General features: G+C 34.2%; 1 protein-coding gene across 23 annotated transcripts in view; it reads left to right on the top strand.

The window, feature by feature from the left end:
• The window catches only part of CACNA2D1 (calcium voltage-gated channel auxiliary subunit alpha2delta 1), a 516,207-nt gene that overhangs the window by 311,974 nt on the left and 187,123 nt on the right, over positions 1–17,110 (top strand). For all 23 annotated transcript variants that reach the window (XM_014855387.3, XM_044768108.2, XM_014855384.3 and 20 more), the window contains one exon: positions 5,271–5,312. In XM_014855387.3, the coding sequence (XP_014710873.1) occupies positions 5,271–5,312 (42 nt within the window). The remainder of the gene's footprint in view (positions 1–5,270; positions 5,313–17,110) is intronic.

The following is a 17,110-nucleotide window of genomic DNA, read 5'->3' as shown; positions in this document are numbered from 1 at the left end:
ACAGAGAAGTTTGGAGCACAGCGACACATTTAATGAAGAGAATGCATATAGAAACATCACTTAATTACTTTGTGTTAGACTTTCTTATAAATTACCTCATTTAATTTATCAGATTAAAAATAACAACAGCAACTAGTAATTCCATTTCTTCTCCACTCTGTTATATGGAATCTTTGAAGAAAGGACTTTAAACGAATTAAATAGATTCAGAGCATACCAACTGATGAGAAAATAAAATTATAATTATTTGCTTTAATTCATATATAAGTACTAGATATAGCTAATAGATAAATTTTATGGATATACCTGATTTTTCTTTTTCAGTATATAAAATAATAGTTGATAACATATGTGGGACACATGTTGCATGCCAGGCACTGTTGCTAAACACTTTACATACATCAATTATCTTTATTTATTATCTTGTTACCTAATATGAATGTAGGTTTATCATATGCTTTTAGTACGGTAATCTGGTAACAGTGAGTTTCAGATGGACTTGTGTTATTTCTTTATTTTTATCTTCATAAATAACATGCTCATGCATTCCAAACTTCAAACACATAATGACATGAAGAATACTTTTTTTAAGGACTGCTGTCTTTAATTTACTGGTTTAGTTACTTTCAGCTATCTTTGGAAACATCTGCTCACATTCACTCACACCCCCCCCCCCCCACCACACATGCATGCACACACAATTAGACACACACAAAACCAAACACACACATCTTCCTAAGTTCTTTTATGCACACAATGTTATAGTGCTGCTAATTATTTCATCCCATGTACCATGCCTGACTTGGGCACAAGCAATAGCAGTGGTGTGTATGGTTGCCAGATCAAATTGTTACAAAGATATATTAGTCAGAAAATTTGAGTTATAAATGATGTGAGCTAAACAGTACGGATCTTGGTTAGCAAGAATCATTAACACAATTTGTTGATAACAGAGTATCCTTAATGTTCATCCTATTGACTTCATATTTGGAACTGAAGAGTGATAAAAATGACAGTAAGAATGGGATTTTTTTCAAAAAAGCAAATTTAGTAGACAATACAGTTGCCCAAAATTTGTCAGGCTGTGGGTCATGTGCAGAGTCAAGAAAAGAGAATTAGTAAATTGGGCAAGAAGTTAGTCTCTATTTGAATTTTGAATGTGTCCTATATTTCACATGTTGGCTATAAAATCCCAATTTTCAGTTCCAATATTTAAATCTTTTCCTTGGCAATATCTTATTTCCATGTGGAAGCTTTGTACTTAGCTTCAGATTTTTGACATAAACTATTCATCAGAGGCAGACTTTTGTAAGAAAATGACATGCAAGAGACTGTCGCTCACAACATATATATTTTTAAGATAGAATGGTCTATTTTGTCCAGATTTATATGTTGACTCCCAGTAGACACTGGGAAACTACAGTAATTTATCTCTCAACTTGCTAGGGGATGTTTTAAGCTTCAGTAAGCAGCAGTGTTATATTAGCACAGACCATTTGGGTAAATTTGTTTCAAGGAGATAATAAATAACTAAACTACTTGGTTAAAAATCAGAAATGAAACAATTTGTTCTTGTCATCTGGTGGTGCTTAAATTGTGAAAAATCGCTCTCTAAAGGTTTAACTAATCTATGAATCTAGTTTGAGGCTGTTGCTGGGTTTATCCTATCATACTGCACATAATGCACTGAAATCCACTTAAAGCCTCTGTTTGAGTGTGAAATGCCCACCAAGATGATGTTGTTTAATCATTTGCATTAAAACATTTAGGCAGAAGGATAATAGAGAAACAAGATGACTCAATTCTATAATGTGTGCCTATGATAATTAGTTTATATGCCATACTTTTAAAGTATTAAAATATTAAAGTATACCAGTTATACTGGTATAATTGTATACTTTCTGGAGGAGGGATTGAGGGAATTTTGAGTGATAGGATAGGTAATTTATTCAGAAAGAAACACACACACAAACACACACTTGCAAACATGCTTGAATTGATCAACAGAGGAGGAATGGAATCTGGAATCTGAAATCTTAACTCTCACCTATTTTGAAACCTGGCAAGTTTTGGTTTTATGTGTTCATGCTCCCCAAGGATAATAAGAGATATTCTTCAGTTGTAGCAGATGAGAGGGACGAGACTCAGCTGCCTTAACTTCTCGCCCTATGTGAATTGGTGAGAACTTGTTTCTTATGAAGGTCAGGGTGTAGATAGTTTTCATCTTTGTTTCTCCAACACTTAGCACAGAGTGAAATCACCAAAGTATTGTTGAATGAGTGGGTTCTGGCTCCCTCTGTTCGTTGTGAGATCCGAAAATCTCCCTGTACAAAGTCTAAGTAGGATGCAGGCAGGGGACAGGGTAAAGGGAGAAGGAATTCAGATGATACTTTTGTGTCTTCTCCTTTAATTCCACCCCCTCAGGCCATTTAACTGTTTTTATATAATTTCCTTTCCCAGTTTTCTTTTAGCACAGAGTTAATTTTAAGCAAACTTCATCCCTATGAAAACATCAGAAGTTGGGCTGATTCAGTGTGAGTTGTCCTTTATTCCTGAAAATTGTCCTTTGTCCCAATCCTGTTAAGATTGGTCCTGGATATATATTTGGTGGCTAGTATTGTTGTTCTATAAAAAGTCACACTTTAGGGTGCCAGCCTGGTGGCATTGTCATTAAATTCACGTGCTCCACTTTGGCAGCCCAGGGTTCCCGGGTTAGGATCCCTGGTGCGGACGCCTGCACTGCTCGTCAAGCCATGCTTTGGTGGCATCCCACATACAAAATAGAGGAAGATTGCCACAGATGTTAGCTCAGGGCCAATATTCCTCACACACACACACACAAAAGTCACACTTTTGTTTTTCTTTGCATTTATATTTTGACCATGTAAGAAATAAACATTGTATAAAGAAAGAGCTTTTTAAAAGTAGAAATATAAAGTACCTAATTACGAGGATTATGGACGTGGGACATACAGTATTAGTTTGTGATTAATGTATTTTTTTTTCAGTTTGCTTTAAAAGAAAGCAGTTTTGGAATTCTGTGTCTTCCAAAGTCCAGAAAGCCTTGTGCAAATGTGTAAAATTTAAATAAACTTTGCAATACATATTTTCGATAAGTTTTAGAAGCAATATAAAATATGTAAAGGAGGGGTAATAAAGTTTTATAGAAAATATAGTACAGTAAAAAAATGAAAAACTTTTAGAAATTTTCAAATAAACAGATTTTCTTCAATTTTATTTTAATTTCAAGCCCAGTTTAGCTTAATAGAATCAAAATACTTAGTTTGAGTTAAGACTAGCATTTCTTTATCATACTTTACCCTCTTTTGAAACTATATGTGACACTCTAAACATAGGTCTAATAAGCAAATTCTCTTTGTTATATGTGACCGTGTGTCACACATAAAGAAAAAAGTTGAGTAATCAATTTAGTCCATTAGCTCTAGTGCCATGGACCAAGTGTAATCCTAGATATATAAATTATTTTATATTATTGGTCTGTATCCATCATTTTATCTAAAGGATAGGAATTGATATGTTTGAAGATAAATTTATTCTGTTTTAACTTTTGATAGAATCCACATTCTAAATTGAAAATTGTCTGTTATGTAAATTACAGAGTTGCAGCAGGGATCAATAAACTAGTAATTAGATTTCGATCTAAAGTGGATTCAGGAGATTCTCTTGCTTTGTGTATGTGATGAGTTCTTATTTTTGTATTTTAACTTTGTTACAAAACTAGTGCTATAAGAAATGTTCCAGTAATTAGAATTTATGCATGTTAAAATTTGTTAGCCACTTAATAATTCTTCACTAAATGGTAATTTTTAAAGTTCTGTTGATTCTAAATGAAATGAATTCAAACTCATAGGTTTTATTCAGTATTGTGAATCACGTATTCTGTTATTTATCTATATAGTTTTCTAAAGTCATATGACCATAGAATATCTTAAAGAAATAATGATTTTGGGGGGAACATACTTTAAGAAATGCTAATATATTGAATTCTTTTCCCAAGTAATTTTGAAAACATTTTTTGTATTGTGTTTTATTTTAATAAAATTTTAGAGTATCCATGCTTTAGATGTTAAAGAGGCACAGAAAAATGGGTTTTTACATGGTGCTCCAGTTAATAATGAAGACATATGGAAGACGAGTTATATCTTCAGTCAGTTCTGGGGAAAAGAAAGGAAAAGAAAATCAGTATAAGTGGATTATTTTAACATTGTAGAGAACTAGTCTCAAAGACATGAAGAATAGGAATTTTAATTTCCCTGGCAATCATTTTATTCACTTTTTCCATTTTCCCTCTGTAACACAATTTATGCCCATAATTTATATTTATGGCATATTTCAGTAACGTTGATGGCTAGCAGAAATATCCAGATACATTTATTCTTGAGAAGCCAATGCTCATTAATCACTTTGGTACAATATGAGCATATTAATGTGTTAGATAATCTGATATTTTTTCCTATCTAAATTCATGGTTACTCTTGATCCCTCGTCTAAATCTCATGAAGAGATTTCTGCCGATATTGTACAGATACACCTTTCTTCAAGAATAATTTCAGGGGCCGTCCCGCTGGCACAACAGTTGAGTTCACATGTTCTGCTTCGGCAGCCCAGGGTTCGCCGGTTCAGATCCCAGGTGCAGACATGACACCACTTGGCAAGCCGTGCTGTGGTAGATGTCCCACATATAAAGTAGAGGAAGATGGGCATGGACATTAGCTCAGGGCCAGTCTTCCTCAGCAAAAAGCAGAGGATTGGCAGCAGATATTAGCTCGGGGCTAATCTTCCTCAAAGAAAACAAAAACAAAGAAACAAACAAAAAGAATAATTTCAACACTTGATATATATTTTTTTAAAGTCATGGTTTCAGCAAAATATTAACAAGCCACTTATTTTACATTTTTCTTGAATTGTCCTGTTTATCATGTTATGATTTAGGTGTATGTATATGTGTGTGTGTGTGTACGTATATAACTTTTTTGCATTAGGAATTCTTTATTTTTTCTTGACAAACAGTTCTCAGACCTATACTGAGACCTTTTTTCTCAATGCAATATGTATTTTTCAATATCACTGATAAAGTGTTTTAATATGTTCTTAGAAAATTTTTATTGGTCTTTGTGGAATATGTCATGAAAGGAATATTATAAGGGGTTTATTATTTAAAATATGCACAAAATGTATTCAGTGTTTGATCCAGTATATTTTTATGTTTTACTCAAATCAGTAAAGCACTGTTCTTTTCTTTGTTATAGAGCAATGAAGTTGTCTACTACAATGCAAAGGACGATCTTGATGTGAGTATTTAAAGTTTTATATTAAATTCCAAGATAAATTTAATTATTCTAGAATGATTGGCTTTACAAAACAAGCTGGCCTAGAAGGTTTAGTTTTTCCAAAAGTGTTCTATAGCATAAGCAGAATACTAGTTAGACCCAACAAGGTAATGATGAATTTTGGTGGTTATGTGATCTTTAACAACTTACTATTGGCATCTTCCTAAGTAGAAATGCCCCGTGTTTCTCTGAATCTGAACTCCCACTGCCCCCTGTCCAGATCTCAGTCCACTACACTGACTTAAATACTCTGTTCTCCATTAGCAATGTTAAAGACAGAAATCGGATTTGACCCATCTCTGTAACCTGGCTTCTGTCACCTGGGTTACTAGGCAAGTCTACTCTGGCCTGAACTGCACATACCAGGAAGAATCACTTATTTCAGCTACAATGTAAATGATACCCTGGAAGCTGTGCAACAACTGGCCCTGCCTACCCAATCTTTGAAGCATAGAAATGCTCAATATGCCCTTTTGAATGAATGACTCTAATGTACATATGCAAATAATTTTAGAACATGGATTATTTTAGCTTGAATAAGTTAATTCTAATATTGCCAAATTTGGACAGATATTAGGGAGACATTCGAATTACTTAGTTATGGTGGAAACATTTATTAAATTATAAAATATAATTTTACACTCAAGTTCTCTTAAATTCTCATATATTTGACTTTTTTCATCAGAAAACAATGTCTACATATACTTATTTGTTTATTTAAAAATATTTGTTGGGGCCGGCCTGGTGGCACAGCCATTATGTTTGCACATTATGCTTCGGTGGCCCAGGGTTCGCTGGTTCAGATGCCGGATGTGGACATGGCACTGCTTGACAAGACATGCTGTGGCAGGCGTCCCGCGTATAAAGTAGAGGAAGATGGGCACGGATGTTAGCTCAGGGCCAGTCTTCCTCAGCAAAAAGCAGAGGATTGGCAGCAGATGTTAGCTCAGGGCTAATTTTCCTCAAAAAGAAAAAATTTGTTGAGGGCCTCCTATGTTTTCAATATTCTTCTGAGAGCTAGGGATATATCAGTGAAAAAATCAAACAAATATTGTTTGTCATTCACAGTTTTTTTGGTTTTTTTTTTTTTAGTGAGGAAGATTAGCCCTGAACTAACATCCATGCCAATCTTCCTCCTTTTTGTGTATGGGATGCCTCCACAGCATGGCTGAGGAGTAGAGTAGGTCCACACCCAAGATCTGAACCTGTGAACCAGGGCTACCGAAGCAGGGTATGCAGAACCTCAACCACTCAGCCGTGGGGCTGGCCCCACACTTTTTTATCTGAATCAAAAATATAGTCCTATATTATGATATAGAATTTTATTCCAGCTATTTAACAGGAAAGTGAAAAAATATATAAAAATAAGTGTAGCTTGTCTTCAGAAAAAACAAAACAATAAATATAGTTTGCTTGAAGTGCCATAGCTTCCCAAATTATGCTACCATCACTACTGCTTGTGAATGCTTTAGTGCATTGAGCCCTACTTTGCCTGCACACTACTAACCACTTTGCTCAAATTATTTTAATTCCTACAATAACACTATGAAGGAAATAGATTTTATTTTCTCCATTTTATAGTTGAAGAACTAAGATTGTTTTAAAAAGTGTTTTCTTCTTTCTAGACATAAGTGTTTCACTAGTGCTAACTATCCTCTTATGGTAAATATGTGTGTTATTCTAATGATGTAGGAGGCTTATTAAGGACAAACCGACAGCTAACACAAAATGTTTAAATAGGTTATTGTTTGGTATCCGAATGAATATCATTTTTGTGTTGTTTAGTTTCACCTTTAATATTAGTATTTGATATTTAAAAATTATATAATCATTTAAAAATATATACAGAGTCTTCATCAACCTTCCTGTTGCAACTTTTATTAAGCATTTAGTTTGTAAAACTATGAAAAAGATTTTATAATAAATAATGTGAATTATTCTAGAATGATTGGCTTTACAAACAAGCTGACCTAGCAGGTCTAATGTTGCCTAAATATGATGATACATATTTTTTCTTAAAACTGTTTAGTTACACTTTTAATGTTCAGTAAAACAGTTCTATTTACTTAAGTCAAGCTTGCTTGTTAATTAGAAAGTTATTTTTTATTTTGCATAGAACTAGCCAGTTTGTTTTTATTTTAGCAATCATATGCACAAATGTAGTTATGACTTTTTAGTAAGTACCATTCTACTTTCAGCCCCTATGCTGCAAACTTAGCATATGTGTTCATTATAAGTGGAAAAGTGCACACAGGTTATATACTTGTAACACTTGAGTGTCAATGTTTACATTTACATAATTTGCCAACAGAGATATTTATTCATATATTCAAAAAAAAACTGTGTAAGAGAGAAAAGTATTAATATAAGTGAACCTATTGAACTTTCCTTGTTTTTTGCTTTCTCCCATCCAAAAAAGCCTGTAATATTACTATGGGTTATAAATATGCCTATAAAAAAGATCCGTTCTCTTTTTTAGGCCATGAGATGAACTCTTAGCAAATCAAATCAAAATCCTATAAAAGGCAAAATATCAGCTTCTAAATTTAAAATTTAAAAAAGATGCTCAGCGTTTGGAGAAATTATTTCTATTTCCTTATATATAAATAATAACAGTGCCAGAATAATTTGCAAAGAATATTGCATAGTAGAAAGAGTGCTAAAATAGGAATCAGAGACTTTGATTCATATCCTAGTCCAGCCCTAAGATTATAATCAACCATATGGCATTAAAAGCTATTAAAGTTAAAACTGTTTTTCTCTCATTTAAGACATGCTACAGTTGACTAGGTGATACATATATTTCATTCCAGTTCTGAATATTCTTGGAATCCTGCAAACATAGTCAAGTTTGCTGGAATTGGATGATTTCATGTAAAATTTCTGAGAATTTGTAAAGAATTGTAAGATAATTCATTTTATACTTCACTACAACTTTTTATTGGGGAAATTCAAAGTACTTTAGCTATGATAATACTATTGCTTTTGGAAACCCTTAGACATTGAAGAAAAATGAACCAGATTTAATGATTAGTATATTGGTTTGGTTGTCATAGAGAGACCTTAGTGGCTAAAGCAGGACTAAAGTTTATTTCTCTCTCATGTAACATCCCAGGTATAGGCCTAATGTGGCCTCTCTACCATTCAGGCCCCAGGGTGCTTCTCATGTCTTCTGCTCTGCTCAATGTAGCTTTTCCACGTTGTGATCCAAGACTGATGGTCCAATATGCACAATGATTTTGCATTCTAGGAAATAGGAACGAGGCAAGTGACAATGGAGGACATGTCCTTTGCCATTAAGGGCATGTTCTGGAGCTTGCACACCTCGCTTCTATCTGTACCCATTGTCCAAAATTTAGTGCCTAGCCTTGCCTAGTTGGAAGAGGATGTGGAATATAATTCTCCCCATCCACCCGCAATAAACATGCACCCAAATAAAGTATAGGGTCCTATTACGAAAGAGAGAATGGGGAGAATACTAACTGGGAGATAATTAGCAGTTTCTGCACATATCTTCAGTTTGCTCTTCTTGATATATTAAAGTTAATTCCAAAACTCTACTTACGTATCTGAGTGACTTCTATCATTTAAATGGAGTCAAATTCTTTAACTTGCAACTGAGGAAAAAATTCTCTTTTGCAGTAAAATGATTATAAAATTATGTGCTGTAGTGAGTAATTTTTAGTCTATCCTTAATGCATGTATTTTGATCACTATGATCAACATTTTCTGCAATGGAAATAGTTACTATCTTACAAGGAGAGAAAGTTAAGGAATATAAGTAAATGTTGCACTTTGATAGTCTACATTAAGATTTTCGGCGATTACAGCTTTTTTTGAAGATGCTTGGTTGTCTGATGAAGTTGGACTTCTATGGATGGTGAAATTTACTCACCTTCACCAAAAGTTTTGCAATAACGTATATATATAGGTGAATTTAATTGACTGCTATACTCACAACTTTATACGTGTCATGCTTAATATTTATATATCAAATGTTCACAAATCATAATGCCATCTCATTGTTTTGATTTGAATTGGCTTGTCATCACTATTCTTTGTTGTGACTATGTTTCCCTTTAGGTTTGTATTTTTATTGCTCAAATTCCACAAAGCCATATACGTTATTAAAAATTGATGATTGGTAGGGGCTGGCCCCGTGGCCTAGTGGTTAAGTTTGGCAAGCTCCACTTTGGTGGCTGGGGTTCAGTTCCCAGGCACAGACCTACAACACTCATTGGTGACCATGCTGTGGCAGCAACCCACATATAAAAAATAGAGGAAGATTGGCAACAACAGGGCTAATCTTCCTCAGCAAAAAAAAAAAGAAAAAAAAAGGTGGTTGAAGATTATATAATGTGAGTTTGTCATCTCATATATCAACATCTAATATATAATGAACAAAGGAACTAATTAGAATATGAGATATTGAAACAATATTATCAATTAATAAATTTGTCCTCATATGTTTGAATGGTGATATAAATAACTGAGAGCTAAATATTCTATTTTAAATGTTATGCCTCCTGAAGGAGACTAAAAGATTGTAAATTCTGAACCTGTGGTTAGCATTTTTAACTTTTTCTCCAGTTCTGCATTAGCAGGAGAGGATTTGCTTTCCCATCTTTGCCTGGTGGAATAGTGCTCATTTTCTCTATTTCCCAGCTCTCTTACATCAATCACTTCCTTCTATTCTCCATGACAATTATCTGACTTTAGATGTTATTCTCAAATATTTATTTAAGAGCTATTGAAATGGTCTCATATTTGATGCTTAAAATTTTCTGTACATTGTTAATATATAAATATTCCTAAACATTATATTCATAATTTTTTTCATTGGTAAGATCTTCATATCAGTTATTAGTGCCTTTATTTGGTATTTAAGACCCTGAAGAAACTTTACTGCTTCTTTCCTAAGCCGATATGAGTTTTCTAATGAAATGGCAGTTTCTTCTCCTTGGAGCACAACCTGTCTGCGTAGATTATTTCCTTGGGTCCTTCCCTAGAGTCAAATAAGTTTCTGGAGGGCAACTCTGGCATACTCACAGCAGCTGACATAGCTCTTACAGGAACTAGCACGTTGTAATCACTCAATAAGGTTTTTTTCTGGTAAGTCAATATATCTAAGTTAAAATGGAAGCTTCATTTTACGCAAATGTGAAATGACTGAAGAAAACCGGAGTCATATATCCTCCATTTCTGTCCCCTATACTTTGTCTCATTTTTAAAGAGGCTCTATCACTACCACCCCAGTTTCAGCCTAGGCCTATCTGAGTCTCTGTAATTTGGAGGACTGGAATTGAAATACACACCCTGAAGAAAACATTTGCTCTTAGAAAATACCTACTGTTGACCAGAAACCATACCAAATGCTGTACATCATTCTCTGCCCTCAAGTTACAAATATGACAGCAGCAAAGAAAACGTTGCTTGGGAAAAAATCTGTACCATCTGGACTGTTTCCCAATCCTAAGACTGTATAATCCTAAACCTGAAGAAACACTAGATAGGCCTTTCTTTGTTTAAAACCAATAAAATGGAAACTAGTCAATGGAGAAATCCATGAAAAATTCAGGAACAGTACAGTAGAAATACTTAAATATTAAGACTCAGGAAAATTTTCCTTTGAGATAGTGTCACTTCAGGTACTTCAGAACGAAGAAAAACAACATTAAATGTATGCTTAGTGTCTCCAAAGAAAAAAAACCAGTGTCCTATGACAAACTGACTGAAATAAAATCATCTAAACCAAAACTGCTAAAACAAAATTTCCATTGGAAGAGCTAACAAATTTGACAATGCAAATTATTCATCAGTGATGCACAGAGGAAACAGAAAATACTCCCAGAATGTGAAAAATGTAAAAATAATAATAATAAAAAAGAATATTATGGGAGAAAAGATAACAAATACAGAGGACAGAATGCAGAGATGTGTTTCCAACGATCAAATCAAAATATGTGGATTAGAGTTAATAATCAAAGGTTGAGTGGAGGAAAGCATTCAGATCTGCAAAGAAATCTGTATATACTTGTAGATTTGAAAGACCTACAGTGTTTCTTTCAGGCAAAAAAAAAAATTTTTTTTGAGGAAGATTAGCCCCGAGCTAACATCTGCTGCCAATCCTCCTCTTTTTGCTGAGGAACACTGGCCCTGAGCTGAAGTCCGTGCCCATCTTGCTCTACTTTATATGTGGGATGCCTGCCACAGCATGGCTTACCAAGTGGTGCCATGTCAGCCCCCGGGATCTGAACTGGCGAACCCCAGGCCACCAAGGCAGAATGTGCGAACTTAACCACTGCGCCACGGGGTCAGCCCCTCAGGCAAATATTTTTAAAAGGCAAGAACATTTATACCAAAAGCTCGCTCAAGGATATCCAAGAGGAGATTTTTACTAGGCAGCTGAATATTTAGTTTGGCCTAGAGTAGTTTGATGTTTAGCTTTTGAGTGGACTTTGAAAACAGGTGGCTGAAATTTCTTCAGCAAGTGTGAAGCTGCATATGTAGCAAGGCCAGATTCAACTACAGATATATTTTGGTGTCCTGACACAAAGTGAGTTTGAATGCCTTTTGATGTGGTGCGTTCTCCAGTTTTCTTTACTTCTACTACTCCTTGTTGGCTCACTCTCAGCCCACTTCATACATCTATACAACATAATAAAATAAAATAAAAGTGCCTTAAGATAGTACAGGATAGAATCCTCAGCACACCAACGTTTAACTGTGAGCAGCTGGAAATGAAGAAGGAGTAGCTTTCATAATAGAAGTAACTCATCCGAAGGAGGCCGTAGTTTAGGATTAAGTTTGGAATCTCCTGATTCCTATTATTCTTCCATGTTTATTATGCTGGTCTATCACCAAGTTGAGATTTGAATATAAAGAATGATATATTCAAGTGTAATCTATTGATTTTGTTCATTACAATGGTGATATATGGCCTCACCTAAAGGTAAAACGAGCATCCAAAAGTGGTCAATTATTCCTTAGGGTGTAAACTTTCTATTGGCCGCGTCTGAATTAGTCAGTTTGTGGGCAGCTATCAAGTTGTAACCTTTTCAAGGGCTTTGATATATGAAAGTTCCTCAGGGGCATTTGATAATATCTGTGCTACTCAGATCAGTGCTATTTATATTCACTTTGTGCGTATGGAAATAAATAGTGACAGCCAGATTTACCACAGCAGTGGCTGAAATAGGGATAGAATTAATGTCACTTAGGATTGTGTAATATGATTAAAAAATTATAACTATAGTCGTCTAAAAACAGATTTCTCATTGAAACTTAAAAATGCATGTATAATTGGGCTAAATTATTTGGCGAGCCACAGTTCTCATGGAAGGATATGAAGAATAGAGCCTTATTAGAAATTTAAGACGATCATTCCTGTGTCCAGTGTGCTTGTTAATGTTAACATTCTCTCCTCTAATTACCTGATCATTATATCTTACATCTTTTCCAATCAAATGATAAGTATTCTTTAAAACACAATTCACAGGGCTGGCCTGTGGCTGAGTGGTCAGTTTCACGCGCTCCACTTCCACTGTCTGGGTTCGCAGGTTCAGATCCAAGGCGTAGACCTAGTCCACTCACCAGCCATGCCTTGGAGGCATCCCACATACGAAAAGTAGAGGAAGATTGGCAGATGTTAGCTCAGGGTAAATCTTCCTCACCAAAAAAAAAAAAAAAAAAAAAATTCAGATACTGCCTCCTCTTGAAGCCTTTCTTGGTTTTCCTAGATAGCAAATAGTATTTTCTTCCTCTAGGTGGTCTAAACAACTTGTTACACACTTCTGGCTTTAATATTATAATACGTTACACAATAATATTTGTATACAGGGATAATTTTCTCTATTAAATTTTTAGCAATTTGAGGTAAGGATCTTATTCGGTTTCCTGCTTTAATAGTTTAGAGTAATTGTTGAGATAATGCTTGTAAGGGTAGATGTCTGTTTCAGCACGCATAGTACTTACATAGCTTTTGTGAAGATACGTTCATTTTTTAGAAGTGATGCTCTATTTGCAAACTAAACAGGAAGCCCTTTGCAAGCATGGTGGAAATGAAAATATTTTGTTTCAAAGTTGGGTGGAACAAAGTTACAAGAGGAATGGCAGAGCTGGCTGTGACTATGGATATATTTGAATTAATTCTTAATATGAATGTTTTCCGTTTGTTCATGTGACAGGGCAGGCTATAGAAAATGGGAGTGGCAGTGGACGTTTTTTCCTTATCTTCTCTCATCTTCCCCTTTCTCTCATTGGCCCAGGGACAGTCATGAGAACTGAGAGTAAAGTCAAACAGGCAGTATAATTTCCCCTATTTCCAAAACTGATGCACGTTTGGGATAACTAGCAGAGTTAGAATATTTGTTTGCAATTACTACAAGTGATATAAGGATCAGGATTTTTCATTTCAAGTCTGGACCAATCTGATAAGCTAAGTTATTATGAATCTCTGTGAAACATGAAATCAGGCTTGTTATAATTACTCCATCAAACTAAAGTTCTGTCTGATTCTACATACCATTAGAATAAATAATAGTTATTGAACTTCATTTCTGAAGAGATTATGCCATTAAAATGAGCATAATGTTTCAATGTCAGATTTTTTTTAACTTTTTATCGAAAAAATATTCTAAATATACAGAAGAGAGAATAGTATAGTGACTCTCCATAATTGCTTCATCTATTATTTGCTTAAATATTTTAAGATAAATTAGAGATAGGACATTTCACTCCAAAATACTTCTATACACAACTCTGGGGGGGTTTTTGCCCTAAATAGTAAGGCATATATGAATAATCACTGTATGTGTTGTTATACATAGGAGGTAGCAGAGTGTGATAGTTAAGAGATTGTACTCTGGAGTGCCATTGCCTGGATTTGAATCCCAGCTCTGCCATTTTCTGGGTGGGTGATATCGGCAAAGTCATAATCTCTCTGTGTTTCACTCTTTTGTTCTGTAAAATAAAGGTAATAGTAATACCTACCTCATACAGTTACTGTGAAAATTAAGTTAGTTAACACATAAATCACTTAGAACATTTCCTGTCTCATATTTGGCAATCCAGAAATGTTAATAAGTATAATTTTTAAAACAAACCAGCGAACCCTGGGCTGCCAAGAAGTGGAGCATGTGAACTTTACCGCTGCGCCACTGGGCCGGCCCAAAAATAATTATTAATACTATTACAAATTTGATTGATTTGAAGTGATTTTAGCTCCAAATGGAGCATGTTTGCATGTGTTAACAATAATAAAAGGGTAGTATATTGAGTTATTTTTCATTTTATTGTTATGTATATAATCCTTGCATGTGTGTAGAAAACTTAACATATTGCACAGCAAAATAAAAATCAGAGTACAATCTTCAAAAAATGTTTAGAAAAAAATGTGAACACAAGGCAGAAATTTGTCTTGATATCATTGTAGGTTTTATATATCCAGGTTTGAAAGGAAAATTAAATGACGATATAAAAAAAAGCTGTAATGCAAGAATTATTTATGAAATTCCGCATTCAAGATCTTAGTTTTGAAATGTATTTAAGTTCTCAGTTTAGGTTTTTAGAGACATCTGTCCCAATAAGTCCTTAAATTCCATGAAGATTCGTGAAGCAGATTCCCCAAGAAGGCTTGAGTTGTGCCAGCAAACTGCACAATATTCTTAACTCCCAAAGCAAGCAAAAAGAAAGCAGATCAGTAAAAGCCCTTATTAACCTAGTTCCAAGATCTATGTTTCTGACTAAAATCCAAGTGAAATAAGTTCAACCCAGAATTCCCATGTCAATAAATTGAATTGATTTATTTGCTACATTTCATTTTATTGATCGTGTTAAAAATTTCATCTGTCTGGGACATTTGGCTAGTCTGCTGAATTCTGTTGCATATTTATGTTGCTATTTATTTTCTTAGCAGAGTCTCGTCTACACTAAAAATAATTCGAACATACAGTCCTATCTAAATGTCTTTTTAAAAGCTCAATCTTTTATGATCTTATTTTATTTTATAGAAATAAATAAATCTGGTTCTAGAATGAGCTAATAGGGATATGTATCAAACAGCAATGAAATCTATTCTAATTAATAAAGTAAGAGTCAAAGTCTAGGTTTCTTTTCTCACTTTTTTAAAACTATGTTATAGTGTGCAGCCTTTATTTCAGGCTGTGCTAATGACTGATGTTGAATCCTCAAATAGGTGATGGCATAGAGATAGAATATTAATTGCTTCTGTATAACAACTGGTTCAGTCAGGGTTCCTTGTTTGTATTTTGGATGCTATATGTTTAAATAGATTATAATAATACTTAACATATATATACTTATTCTGTACTAGGCAGTAATTCATATGCAGTGTATCATTTTAAGTTCACATTAATCCTCTGTGGAACATACTATTATCTTAATGAGTTTTGGATAAGACAGTATAGTGAGCTTAAGTGACTTGTCTGGTGTCCGCACACGTGGTATTTGAGAGTGCAGGGGCTTGAATGCAGTGCAGTTGGTGTGATCCACAGTAGTAGCAGTGTGTCACTGAGCTATGCTGCCCTGGCCTATGCCATGGGCACATGTTGGGGACAGAAGAGAGCCCTGGATGGAGCTGTTAGAAATCAAGAGTTAAGGTGAAAATTTTGGGGGATGATTTTGATTTAAAATTTTAATTTATTATACCTATCCATTATTCTGTCCATATTTAATTTTGATGTATTTGGCTTGTATTTTATCCAACCAGCTTCATCACTGGCAGTTGTTAGTTTGCAGTGATTTGCAGTAGGTAAACTAAAATCTCTATGATTAAAAAGGTTGTTAGACTTCGAATCATAAATCTCCACTGTTCTGTCCAATATTCCTAGTGATATTTGCCATGGATACCTTAAAATTAATGCATGCATCCCTGTGTGAAATATAGCCACATTAGTATTCATTGGGAAAAAACCATAAAACTCATAAAAAGGTAGATTAGATCAGATTCCATTTTTTTCTGGGAATCTGCCTTATGTTTTGGGGAATTTCTTTTGAAATTTTTTGAGTCTATCTTGATTTTTTTTAATGCTTTGGGCACATTAAGTTTGGAAAATTTGGCAGCATTATATGGATATTGTAAGCTTATCCTATGTACAACATGGGTAAACAAAGATGGGGCTGGATTGTTTGAATGATGTCTTCAGCCTTTGTTTGCTTGCACGTGCATATCAGTTACAAATATGCACTGCCCAATATAAGGATATTTACTTATAAATTCTGTATATATGCTATTGAACTAATATGTTGAGAAACCTCAAAAGAGACTTCTAAATCTTTAAGATAAGCGAAATTTTACAAAGTATTGATTTAGATGACATATGACATTAAAAATCACCAGAAGAAAAACTGTAAAGGTCTTTTGAATGCTTAGTTATTTTGAATGCTTAATTATTGAATGCTTAGCCTTTGTTAATTATGATGACTTCATATTACCATTGGCAATGTCTCAACATGCCATTTGAACACAGGGCATTATTATCACTAGTAAATATAAATCGTATTTATAATAGTCTTTTTGATAATTTTACCTTTTTTCACCAACTTGCCTAATTGAATTAATTGAATCACTGTTTTTTTCTTGTGATGAGCATGAGGAAGAGCTCATGCTGGGAACAGAAGCACCATCTCTGTCATTTCCTTTTTTTCAATGCCACTTCCATTGCTAGAATTTCATCTCTAATCATTATTAATTTGCATAAATCTTTTAAAGTTACTAGACTATATGAAATAGATTAAAC

The sequence above is a fragment of the Equus asinus genome, chromosome 1 (assembly GCF_041296235.1).
Source record: "Equus asinus isolate D_3611 breed Donkey chromosome 1, EquAss-T2T_v2, whole genome shotgun sequence".
Classification (NCBI taxonomy): Eukaryota; Metazoa; Chordata; class Mammalia; order Perissodactyla; family Equidae; genus Equus; species Equus asinus.
Note: the sequence above shows the minus strand (reverse complement) of the source record. Positions and strands in the feature narration are given on the sequence as shown.